This window comes from Gavia stellata, chromosome 9, assembly GCF_030936135.1.
Source record: "Gavia stellata isolate bGavSte3 chromosome 9, bGavSte3.hap2, whole genome shotgun sequence".
In the NCBI taxonomy this organism is placed as follows: domain Eukaryota; kingdom Metazoa; phylum Chordata; class Aves; order Gaviiformes; family Gaviidae; genus Gavia; species Gavia stellata.
The window spans coordinates 10405542-10418969 of record NC_082602.1 but is presented as its reverse complement, the minus strand read 5'-3'; the positions used below and the strand labels follow the sequence as shown (position 1 = coordinate 10418969).

Sequence of the window (13428 nt, the reverse complement as noted above, 5' to 3'; positions counted from 1 at the left end):
ATATTTCAAGACAGGACTTTTGTCAACAATACATGTTTTTATCTGCAAGATCTGAAGATGTTTGAGTCTGAATTCAAGTGAAACTTTTTAATATGCAAGCAGTACCAGACAAAAGATTCCCCTATTTAAAACACAAGTCATTGGCATGATTAGTTTAGTAGAGGCATTTATTTTTGAAGCATATATTAGATAATCCATTTTCTTCATATCACAGTTTCAACTGAGGGATAAAAATTACTTAAACCATATCATTATTTCATGTGAAAGTGCCTTACAGCACAGTTCTGAATTACAGAATAATACCTTATTCAAACCTCCTTTGCTGGCTGGATGATTGATTTTCTTGCACTGGAATAAAAACACTGAGGTCCAGTAGGTCACGTTTAGGTAAAAACTGACTAAAGTGAGAAACTAGGTAGTTGTTATACATAAATAATTTAAGTCAACTAGCAAAAATTGAACAAGAAATAGAGCCAAGAGAACACTTCCAATTCCATTTGCACACATCCAAGATATGACAGTCTACATCTTAGGTCTCAATTATTTAAAGTAGTTTACATTACTGGAAGTGTGTTTTTCATTAGATTTTTAAAGCATGCTAAAATATACATCTTTTAGGAATATTCATGTAGAAAAAACCTTAGAGAAAAAAATAATATGCACCAAAGGAATTCACTGTTACTACCCCCAAAATTACTATAATGTAAGTGACAGCAGTAGAAATCCCATGTGTTTTTTCACAGACTGTTGGGCAACTTTTAATATACAACTGTGACTCCTACTGAACTACAAGTGTTATGAATGCATACTTCCTTGAAACTCACTTTATGTCTATAGCTAAATCTCATTAGAGACAAGAGAGTAGATAAATCTAACAGAAATTAATTGACTTAATACCTTACAGAGCAAGTCAATCATCAAATGCATGGTTTTATTGACATATTGCTCATTGTCCACCATGTTCTACTGACATCTGCTACAATATGGTAAGCTCAATCACGTGAGTAAATGACATTTTCTAATTTTCCATTTCATGTCATGCTGCAGAAACACTATTAAAAGAACCTTCATTCAACCACTGTAACTATTATGAGGAGTTGTTTTGGTTTTACTACAAGTGGTGAAAAAACTTTTCTAGTTTTAACCCTAGACTTGATTTCTGAAAACGTTAACTGTATTGCAGACTTAAAGCTAATTTTTGTTACTTTTTAGGGCAGTTTTATTTTGCAAATTCTTTGCAAACATGAACAACGTGTTTCAAAATAAGAACACACACCCAAATATTTAAGAGCATATAAAATAGGCTACAGCTTTTACATACTACATTCTTAAGATAAGAATGCGTATGCGGCATTTCCAGAGCCATACAGGGGTGTATCTGCAAAAGGACAAAACAATGAAGCATTACCTTTGGAAGGAGGATGAGAAAGACTCTTGCACTACTGAGGTGGTTGCTGGCGGTGTCATCAGACTGGCTGTATTTTGAGCAGCGGTAGCAGGCTGATGTGCTGAAGCATGTGGTGCAGGAGCAGAGGCAGAACTGGTAGACACCGGAGCATGCTCAACAGGGGTACTAATTAGAGTTAAACTAAATAAAACAAGAAGCATCTTAAGAAGGCGCGTATTTAAATGTAGAGCATAAAACCTACTATGTTTGAACCTGAAGCTGCAAACATAGTAGCAGGCTGCGTTACTGAGGGAAAAGCACAATTATGCAAAGGAAAAAAGACATTTCTTAGGCCTTTTCAGATCTGCAGTTAAGACTGTAATGCAGTTTTGGTCCTGCTTGACTGAAATTTATCTCCGGTGTTATACAGCACTCAAGTCCTGCTCCCACTGAAGCCAGTGGTAGGAAACATGGCATGCAGTACTTAAATGGTTGCAAAGAGCCTGTCACAAACTCTTTGAGCTAGGATAAGTTTCACCCAATATTTACTCCTGGAGCTGAAGTTCATGTTAGGAGCAAACTTTTTAATTAGGTGAAGAAAAGCGATTTAAAGGATATTACCATAGTCTTGTATCGGCAGGTTTCCTGCAAGTTCTCATAGTCTAGAAATTCAGTCAGCACAGTTTTATGTTGGGTTTAATCAGTTTTGTGCAATACAGGTAGTGGAAAGATGTTTAAAAGGAGTCCATTGATAGTCAGTTCATGTCTGACCTAAATTACCTTGCATTATACTGGCCAATCCATCAAACAATAAGATGCCTTTTTACACATAGTAACAGTATGCAAAATACAAGGGGAAGATGTAGCATAAATTTTTACTACACCAGTTTTAAAACCACTTGGGTGATGAGCATGAGTTGTTATCCTTGTGGCCCTCTTGTGCTACTGTGGCACAGATAACATGGAGCAGTGAAATATTAATGTTTAATTTATTTTCTCTTTATTTGATTGCAAAATAGATTAATTGAAATGAATAATAATAAAAATCTAGTCTCGTAGCCTGTGTCCATTTTAGTAACCTACTGAACTACTAGCGTCTTTCATCACCTGCTATCAGAGCACCCAGTGCTCATTAATATATTTTAGCCTTGCAGCCTCACTCAGATTTAGAAAGTATTACTCATCTCTTACAGATAGACAAATGCGGGCAGTTATCTATTAGACAGCTTTGCAAGACAGTGTGGTCAAAGCCATCCATTGCTAAGAAATGAACTAATCTTTTGGAAGGTTCAGTTTATTGTCTTCCACTAGCTCTTGACATCAAATGAAAAAAATAAATATAAATCATGAAGTGGACTTACAAGATTCATATTCTTTGCTGCCTGTTTCAATGAACTTAATATAAAAAAAATGTACATTCATTATTCACTTGTCAATAAATCTAACAAAAATTACTAGGTCATTTAAAATTAAAAGTGGGGGCGGGGGAGGGAAGAGAGAAAAAAAGCTTAGTTTTCTGTTTAGGCAGATTTTACGGTGGGTTTTATTAATTATTATCCACAGAACAAATAAGCCACTGAAAAATAACAATTTTTCAGATTATTATACTATTCTGGGGCACAAACTTCAGTGATAATATAAGCATATGTCCCCCAGGCATAAGGGACATTTTTCTTGATGCCATATTATTGTGCTGTAGATTAATTTTCTTTAGTAGTTATCCTACTACATCTATTTTTTTTTTTTTTTTAAATTGGGGCATTACTGTGCATGACACTGTTGTCTTGTCCACAAACAGTGGTATAAGAACATAATGGATATCTTTTTACTTCTTTTGACCTAACTCATAAGTATATTGCCACATCTCTGGGTTCTTACAAATGACTTCTATCAGGGTGATGTAATTTGGTGATTCTTTTGTGCAATGTACAAAGAATGCCCCAAATATTCTTTCCTGAGCACAGTAACTATCAAATAACAAAAGAAACCTTACAGTTCCACGACTGTTTTTCAGATAAACCTTAGCCCTCAAACGTTCTTTCTCTCAGCTTTTGTTCCTATGTGAATTTACCATTGTGCAAATATTTTCTCTGTCTTCCAGCCAGTGCTTCTCTCAGAAGCACTGGTTCAACAAGTTATACTCCTCAGGATCTAGAATGAGTGCTTGGTACTTCAGAATTCATGATACCACTTGCTCTGCAAGCGACTGTCCTATTTCCCCTGTCCTCCTCCTCTTCTCCACCTTCTTGTATGGTTTAGTAGTCTAAATGATGATGTCTTATTTCAGCTAAATATTTTACTGTTTGATTAGCTGAAACAGAAGTGTGGTTGTTATGCCCACCAATTTCAAAGTTGAATGCAACCCACGACAAAAGCCGAAAATCTGTATTTTCTCCCTTACGAGTTTCATCTGCAATTATACACATAACAAGTGAGCTCCTGAAAATACCTTGTTTGCAATTGTGGTTTTCAAATCATTACACCAAAAGTTTTGCAACAGTTTTGCAAAAGTTTGTTCATCATAATATGCATTTGAAATTCAGATCAGTTCTTCCATCTTGATGCATTTGCATTATGATGTAAATTCTTTGCTTAACTAACACAGTATCAATTACATAGACTATGTAGCAGAGTAGCTGTATATTGTACATCACAGCTACGGATCATGGGCTAGTCTGTTAACCAAGTTTTAATACTCGCAGGATTTTTTCACCCTTTGCAAGAGTGGGTACTAGAATTGTCACATTAAAAGGTGTTGAGTCAAAATTTAGTACTTGCACATCTTTGATTTGGCAAACAGGAGAGGACTGAAACAATACTGCACATAAAAGTGGACCTTAATGCATGTCCTAAAAACAAATACAAACTAGGATTTCACCTATTTTTGTCTTCCTATTTTCACTTAAGTGAATTTGCTATAGATTTCAAAAGAATCAAGACTTTATACCTTGAATAGGAGAAAACAGTGAAGTTACTTAATTGTTGTAATGATCTCCAAAATGTTAACCAAAACACATACTCAGTGATACATACTTAAAAGAAAGAAAAAAAAAAAAGATAAGAATATATGTGGACATGGACCTGTGTGGAGATAGATCTGAACTGGACAAACACATATAAATAAAATAAATGCAAATATACTGGAATACCTTATAAACTTTAAAAGAAAAACAAACAAATTTTATCTTGCCTGCTGTTTGTAATAGCTCTTTTTATGGATTGATCACCTTCCTGCAGGGTAGAATATATTAATTAATAGAACAAGGAATTCGAATAAATATAAATGAAGTAGATCTAAACCTTAAAAATTAGGGTGATCTGTTTACATACAATATATGCAGTTGTTAACTAATTCTCTACTCAGTTTTATAGAAAGAACTTAGACTAACTTGACTGGTTTTAGTTTAACCACTATAAATTTTAAATAATTTTATTTAGATATTCAAATAAAATAACATCACTTTTTTTCCCCCCTCAAGATTGCCTCCTTTCTAGATTTTTCAATCTGAAAGAGTGCAGAAGAATTTTAAGAACTGATAAATGTGAATGCTGCTTTATAAAATAGATCATCTATTATAACAGCTTCATTATTACGTATGTTACAGAGTTTTTTTGTTGGACTTTTTAATACAGTCATTCTGTACACTTTTAATCTTTACAGTATTTTGCATTTTAAAGAAAATCAAAGGAAATGGATGTTCTCAAACATCTCCATATTTGTGGTAACAAATAAACATAAAATGCACAATATGAGTAAGTTACATGGATGAAAACAAACACACTCATATCTTCTCGGCTGATCTTCACGCATGAAAAGGAACACAGATCAGTAGAGGTTAAGGGGATAATAATGGTTAACAACCACAATGAGAAAACACAGCAACAAACTCACTCTAACATTTAAAAAATAAGTGCAGATTACACTTCTTTCTCTCAGTAAAGTCCTAAGTTCTGAGTCTTTCTGTCCAAATAACAATCGAGTGGATTATTAAAGCCAATAGTCTCCTTTATGCAATGCATGAAGTTCTTTTTGTTTCAAATCCTCCAACAGATCTCTTGTAAAGAATTGAAAACACAGGAAACAAAATTGAAAATGAATAGGCAAAAATTATCTCTTATGGTAGCATTTGTAGAAAAAAGTGCTGGAGAAGGTGTTTAGAGAAAGACATAACATGGAAGAGTTTTGCATTTGATTATGGGAATGTTTGTAGAAATATAGTGAATAATATCAGCTGCTGTTTCTCTGCAGAAGGTGCTTAATGACTGTTGTCTTTGTGTTGTAGGTGAGATCCTTAGGAGTGCCACTTAAAACGTAAAATCCATGTGAACTAGAAGTTGCTGGAATTTGTAGAACTTAGACATCTGCCTTTTAGGCAATGGGCATTTCCGTTTGAAGGGGTTAGAGGTTGTTATTACCAAACCATTCCAAAGCTCCAAACCAGGTCAGTTATGCAGTTACACATCACAGTGTACCTTTGATTACTGGATGAAGTAAGAGGGACTTTCTGGCCAGTAGTGATGAAACTGGCCTCCCTCTGACTTGTACCCGCTCCAAGCCTCACAGACCCCTTGGAGGCCACTGGCTTGGCATTGTCAGTGTTGGCATCCATGGTGCATGATTTAGGAGGATGCCAAATACTTGAGGTCACATATTGTGGCGCATGTGTAGTTGCTGTCGGCCTGGGTAACAAAGATTACAAGGGGATTTGTAAATGAGATATTTATTGTCATGTCACCAATTTCCTACATAATAGCAGGTATTTCAGGGAGGGACAGAATTCCAGCCACAGAAGCAGCTGATGGTTTAATAGAAGAAGGTTTGTTCAAGTTTTTAGTTTTCAGAGAGACATGTGCTTACTGTCTGCCATGCCAAGTAAAGCAGCATTTTAGAATGCTAATACCTGGCCCTTTAAGACAGTAGTTATTATTTATATGCAGTAAAGCCTTCAGAAAAAAAAAACAAAACCAAAAAGTTAAGTCTAGGTTTAATAATGAAGGCTTTATTTTTCTCTCTTTTCTTTTTCCTGGAAGAAGATTTATATCTGTAAATATCCAGCCTCCTCTTTTTGTATGCCCAAATTCCTTATACCATAGGAGATCATCATGATATTGCAGATAAAGTCACGACAAATCTTGACAGTTTATTACTGCTTAAGACCAGGAAAGCCTTTTAGAATTGAAACAGGTGCCTTGTGTTAAATCTGGAAACCATATTGCTAGGAATATCAAAATAAGACACATAGCAGAGCTGTGATGATAATGGAGGTGGAGAAAAGCTATGGTATGACAAACCATGCAAGATTAAGGCAATGTCGTATGATACTAACACCAGTCATACATCAGAAATTGTTCCTGGTTAAAAAAAAAAAATTAAAAAAAGATGTTTCAGTGGGGCAGCTGCATAGTCCTGTAGATGATTTACACAAATGAAACTGCTTGTGAAATGCTAACATGTGTTAGTTGTTTTTTTGATTTAATTTATATACAGTTGATATACAGGAATCAAGTTTTTTATTTCATTCTGTTGACATAATTAATTTTAAAATAAAAATCAATTTTCCCTACTGTTCCAAGTGCCAGTTGCCATTGGTTGTGTCACTAGTAATGATAATGCTTGCACTTGGATTTTAACTCCATGCAACCTTTGTTCAAATGTGAGCAGTCTTATAAAACACAAAAATAAAAAGTGTTTGCACATTGTTTAGCCAGGAATCAACAAGACAGAGGAAAGCAGTGAGATAGAATTCTTTTAATGAAAAACTAATAAGGGGCATTTCTTTGCTCCATTAAATAATTGGTCAGATTCACTCAAGAAGTACCTGTGCTTCAGTACTTGTGTGTTTTAGTATATGAACTAATAAAAAACAATACATTTCTATATGCAACTGCAAATTGTGCTGAGATTCTTTGGGAGAAAACAACTTTTGAAATGAAAGAACGAACTTACAGAGAATGAACTTAGAGAGATACTATGTTTTGAACCTCATAACCCATTGAGGATCAATCAAGATACGCAAGAATCTGGTATATAAATGTTATTAAAATACCAAAAAGATAATCTTATTTCGCTTTTAAAAACATCTTGAACAGTCTAGACAAAGTTTAAAATGGAAATTGCTCTTAAAATGCCATCACAAACTGACAAAACTCCATTTCAAGAACATTTGATAAAAGCTGCCTATTTTTCAGGTTTATAAGTTCTGAGAAACATGAGCCCCACCTGCCCCATCTCACAGAGCTTTTTGAAGTCTACATTAGAAAGAAATGCCTAACAAACCCACTTAGTTGAAACCTCTACCTTCATCATCTGCTCAAACAGTGTAAAAATTTCATGGTTTTGAGCTAAGAACAATATGGGGAAAGTGGAGGTAAACTCTGAATATGAGCGAAGCAAAACACACAAAGCAAACATTACCTGTTTTCTGATGCTGCTGCAACATTTTCCTTGTCTCTGTGAAAGGAGGGGATAGAGTATGAATAAAGTAAATGCAATTGCCAGTGGTGGCAAAAAAAAAAAAAAACAAACCACAAACCCAACAGGGAGAACGAAGATGGGTTGAGGAGAAATGTTTGGTTGCAAAAAGCATCCTAGAGTGGTTGCTCATAAATACAGTTGTGAGAAACCTCTTCAGCTCTCCAAGTGAAACCCACCAAATATGCAAGTTTACTGTATGCTGCTTCTCAACTGCAAACAACTTTGTTTCTAATATTAAAGTAAAATGAAGGAAAATTAACAGTTACAAATTAGACATTGTATGTGTGTATCCCCTCTTAAAAGAAAATTTCAATAATATTCCAGTGGAACATATTCTGATGCCAACTCCAAGCGGTTAAAATAATCAGATTTGGGCAGTCCTCAAGGATCCAATATCCTGAAGTGATAAGCAGTTAAATGGTTAACAAAGACTCATACAAGATGGATTATGTATGTCTGGCATCACTTAAAAATTCTCTGTCCTACCCAAGTAAGTGCTAGTTTTCCTAAGTTGGATTAGAAACAAGTGAAATCATTCCTCCACTGAGGTGAGGAGTATGTCAGCCTCAATTTCAGTGATACAGAATTAGGCTGTTATTCTGTAAACACACACACACTTACAAAAATAACAGATCAGTTTAAGTGCAAGCAACTGTATATCTATGTAAGAAGTTAAGACATAGGTATTTTCATAAAGAATAGAATCCTTTAGCCTTAGACTCCTAAGTTTGAAATCCAATTAAGTAATTGAGATAGTTTTCAATTACTTACCCATTTAGTGGCTGGTTGTGTCCTTTCCTATTTAAGGAATCGTGCTGGAATTTCAACACGTTTAAAGTTGAAATATGCCAAATGAGAACATTTTTCATAACTGGGATCTAAAATTACCACAAAGCAAATGTCCTCATTTACCCAGCTGAACCTTCTTTCTGAAAGGTCCTTCAGAAAGAAGGAATACATGTATTTATTTATGTGGATTTGTTGAGCTCCAGTCATTGTCTCACATTATGTTTGGGAGGCTGTTCTTAGTATTTTCCACATTATTAGTAGTATTTCCTATATTTCTCTCTGTGCTTATGTATGTACATGTACGTATATACATACAGTCACATAGTCTTTCCTTAGTTTAGGTCCAATAAAGTTATAAAAACCAGTCCAGTTTACATCAGCAAAGGTTTGGGCATAGGTGTTCTCTACCAATTTTTAAAACATCTAACTAAAATGTAACCCTTAAAATATATGAATTGAAGCCAGATTTTCAAACCCAGAAGGAGATCTGAAAGGACTCTCAGATGTGGCTGTCTGACTATTATGGTCAGAACGGAAGAACCTGTTCTGAAAGTAAATACCCCAATAAGATCAATTGGTTCACCACTCTAAAGCAATGAGAAACCAAACACTATCTTTATGGTAACCAAGCCATGAGTTCACTGGAATGTCAGGTGTAGGAAAGATTAGAAACTGTGCATGTGTTGGGGGAAATGTTAGTATACCAAGAGCCATAATCATGCGAGAACGTTAAAAAACACAGTCACAGCCTGAAAAGAATAAAGCATTGTTTATTTCCAGTGTTACCAAATATTCTGTGAGAAATTATAGTCAACACCAAAAGGCAGGCAGTTAGGGTCAGGCAGAAGCAGCATTAAGCCTCTGTTTGTACTATTAATCTGATCCAAACTTTTCTGCTCCACTAGCTGTGGCTATACTGAAGAATGCAGAAAAACATCACTTGACTTTGAGGTCAGGACTTTTTCATGAAAACTTCTTCCATGAGTATACAAGTATAGGACAATGTTGAGTGACAATGGCAGGGAAGTTGTGAAGGTTAAAAGAGAGAGAGAAGTATTGTAAACATACTTCCACAGAATAAAGCAAAGGAAAAGGCAGAGAGTAAAGGGAAGGATGAGCTGAAAGGCACACAATACTTCCTCACAGTTTTGCTTCCAGGAACTATTTCTCTTCCTAGTCAACAGGACTAATTCCTGTTTGGCTAACAGTGAGAAAGGCTCAAGATCAGACGTGTCTCTTATTGGCAAGGCTTGCATTTTGAAGAACAGACTATTGGATTTCCAGCCTCTACAATCAAACATTTTTTGCTAACTAAATGCAGAATTAATTTAACTTTTGAGTCAACTACATCCCTGGGGCAGGCTCAGGGAAGCTGATACCTTCACAACATGAAAGAATTTGGCTCAGAATATTTTGAGCAGTTTGTATCTCTGTGGCTACTCAGGCTGCTCAAATACCTGACAGTAGAGAATAGTAGTTTTGAGCTCTCTGGGAGAGATTTAATATTAATGTTTTTTTGCCTGCAGCCCTTTTACTCCCCAGCTGAAATGGCTTTTGATAGGAGGGCCTTAGTCAACAACTGTTCTGGGAGAACAACTCCCACAGATTTTATTAAATACTGGACATATATCTCAAACAAGATTTATTTATGCAATATACTGTCTTCCAATTACACAGTATATTATACAATGGAAATTATGAAATGTTTCCTTCTCATAAAAATATGCTACATGATATGGTCATAAAGACAGAGTGAACGAAATGATAGAAATAGGCTTTCCTTCCCACACACTAGCAAGAATTATAATAGTTTGAGTAACAAAATGTAAAATTCATTTGCAAGCCAAGCTTGTGTGTGCTATTGGATCCTAAAAAGAGCCTGAAGAAACTTCAGAGAGTTTCCAGTAAATGAGTCTGTTGAATCCAAACTGTATGTACTGGACATTGGAATACTTCCCCATTCTATTTTATTTTTGGAAACCAAATGTGAAAGATTCCCAAACAAACATGTACATGTAAAAAGCAACCTAAGATGTGGAGCTTGTGCACCTTCCATCTACCTTCTCCTTAGAGAATAACAGATCTAGACTCTCTCTCTTGAATAGCTCCTCTCTGTTCCATTAAAATGGTGTAGACACAGAATCATTTAATTTATAATGAAGATCTGATGACATAAGAAACATCAGGCACCCAGAGACCACATGGTCCTTTAACTCTTCTCTGTCTTTCAGTACTGAAACAATCAGTGAATATTATAATTGATTTTTTCCTCCATATACTCATGGAGCAACACAATATTTTTCTCATTTTACAAACGAGGAACTAAAACTTAATAGAATTGCTCATCGTCAAAAAGAAGGTCCACAGCAGGGCAAAGAGCTGAAATAAGCTCTCCTGAATCCCAACCGAGTGTTTAAAATATCAGCTCACCCTCTTTAATATGAGATTATGGATTTTTAAAATAAATATTACTATGCAGTTTATCAGTATCTTCCTGTATTGATCATCCAATAGTCTTCTATCGAACCTGACAGATATATACGAGCCTTTTTTCAAAGAGGAAATAATTATTAAGACTTACAGCTTATTAGGGTCTATATCTATTGAAATTAAAAATTCTGTTTTTCTAGTAGAGTATTGTGGATTTGCAGGACTTGTCCTTATTAGACTTATAATAGCTTTCATCCTAACATGTACGTATATTTACATAAGCATATTTGCCTACAAATAAAATTCCTTTTAAGAAGTAGAAGTCACAAAATTTAAAAAAAATTCTTACAGTGTGTCTGGTAGTACAGTTGTGTGAAAGCTATTTCATTATTGCCTTCCAAACATTTTGTCTCAAAGGCACGAGATACTGACACTGTTGGAAACTGGACGCTGAGCTAGATTAACTGCTGTTCTGATCCAGTGAGGCTATTTCTACCCTTCTGTGTTTGCAGCTGAGAATTTTTCCATGGTCAGATGAATATGAAACTATTGAGATTGTTTGTCTTTTTTTCCCTAAGCTATATTTTTGTTATCTTAACAAAGACACCATAAGACACAGAAAGAAATCATAGGCAGTTAACTGGAGAGGACAGAAGACAACTATCATGCTGATTTAGTTAAAACTTTAGCTTGGGATCAGAAAAAAAGGGGTAGAAGAAGAGCTAGTCTCTCTTTTTCAGCCACTGTAGTTAAGAATGTGAGCAGCCCACACCAAAACGATTGCAATATATCCTGCTAGTATGTCTGCTTTCCAAAACAGGGAAATACATTTCTTCCGGAAGGTATCCTGGTTTGTGCAGACAGTGCCACAGAATAGGAAAAGCATTATCATGTATTCAGTGGAAGAAAAAACAACCAGCAACTCATTCTCAACAAGTAGTATGGAACTCAATCAAAGCAGCTCACTGAAATCAAAGCAAATACCTCCTGTGGATGCATTGTAGTGGCAGCTACTAGTATGCTGTTATATTTAACAGTCAAATAATAAATGCAGCTGGAACTAAAGCAGCATCAGTGTTGGTGAAAGTTAACTCCTTTCCAAGATTTACATAGTGATATTTGGCATGAAGGTATATGTATTCCAATGCATCTTATTGGTAAACACATCACTTTACAAGAACAAAGACTGCTCCACATACTCAGAATTTTGCAATTTGAACTGGGATATATTTCAGATAATTATCTGAACAGGATCAGGACTTCCAGCTTGTATTTGTGGCCATTATAGACAAAACCAATGCACAAAGTTTAGGTATTGTACACCAGGAAATTGTTCCCTGTTCACTGAACTGTTCTTTCTCATCATGACTTCACTTTTCTCCAGGGAAGCTGAGAGAAGAACAAGAACCCATAGATCTCAATTTCGTCTGGTAGTTTTTTAGAGCTACTTTTTAATTTGTGCACATTGATGGTAAGAAAATTCATACTTTCTCTACATGATATTATCCTAAGTTTGAAGCTGCATCTGAAATATATTAATGTGTCTTTTCTATTCAGTTCCTGAACAAAATCAGTAAGTAGTGTGAATTACAGCAGTTGTCATTCTTTCAGAATGTGGATTACATTTCAGTTCATAAATTCTCTTAAGGATTTTCTTACTTTTCCTCTCTCTCTCATTTGTAATCATATAACGTTCCAGGTCAACTACAACAAATGATTACGTGGAAATGAACTATTAGGAAGTTATTAGTATTTAGCGTAATTTTGCTGACATTAATACAATTTAGAACCAGAATAAAAGGAAGCAGTGCCAGTGCTATGCTATCAGCCAGTTCTCCAGCTCACCCTAAACAAAGGTCTGTGAGCCAGTCTGATGATCCACAGACCACAGCCGAGTACCTCTGGGTTACACGTGCTTGTTGGAAAGCCTGCTACATGCAGGAACTGCTTTTTCCTTGTTGGACTGAAGGCAATGCAAGCGAGCAGTCAGCGAGAAAGGTAGCATTGTGCACTGGTTTCTTGGTTAGCTATCTACATCAGCAGAAGGATGCATATGAGAATCTTAAAGTCTGCACAGTAGGAATGAAAGTGATGTTAATTTCTGCCCATGCAAAAGTTAATTAAGTGCTGGACAGGAACATGCAGAAGACCGAGATGGTAAAGACAAGACGTTAAATATAAGTCAGTACACACACCGCACCGCCCCCCCCGCCCCCAATTGAATCTTGGGCTTTAACAAGCTCTGTTAGTTTATGCATTACTTTCTCTATGAACTACTTTGAGAAAAGCTTCATGGTATTTGCTAATTTCATTTGGAGGCTTCACTCTTTCAATTTTAAGTGAGTAT

The 13428-nt window shown here is 35.5% G+C and overlaps 1 protein-coding gene across 8 annotated transcripts in view; it reads right to left on the bottom strand.

The window, feature by feature from the left end:
• LDB3 (LIM domain binding 3) overlaps nucleotides 1-13428 on the bottom strand; it is a 131929-nt gene that overhangs the window by 27312 nt on the left and 91189 nt on the right. For 4 of the 8 annotated variants that reach the window (XM_059821501.1, XM_059821502.1, XM_059821503.1 and 1 more), the window contains 3 exons: nucleotides 7803-7838; nucleotides 5861-6067; nucleotides 1409-1588 (listed from right to left, as the gene is read on the bottom strand). In XM_059821501.1, the coding sequence (XP_059677484.1) occupies nucleotides 1409-1588; nucleotides 5861-6067; nucleotides 7803-7838 (423 nt within the window). The remainder of the gene's footprint in view (nucleotides 1-1408; nucleotides 1589-5860; nucleotides 6068-7802; nucleotides 7839-13428) is intronic. The other 4 variants (XM_059821506.1, XM_059821507.1, XM_059821508.1 and 1 more) reach the window with 2 other exon arrangements.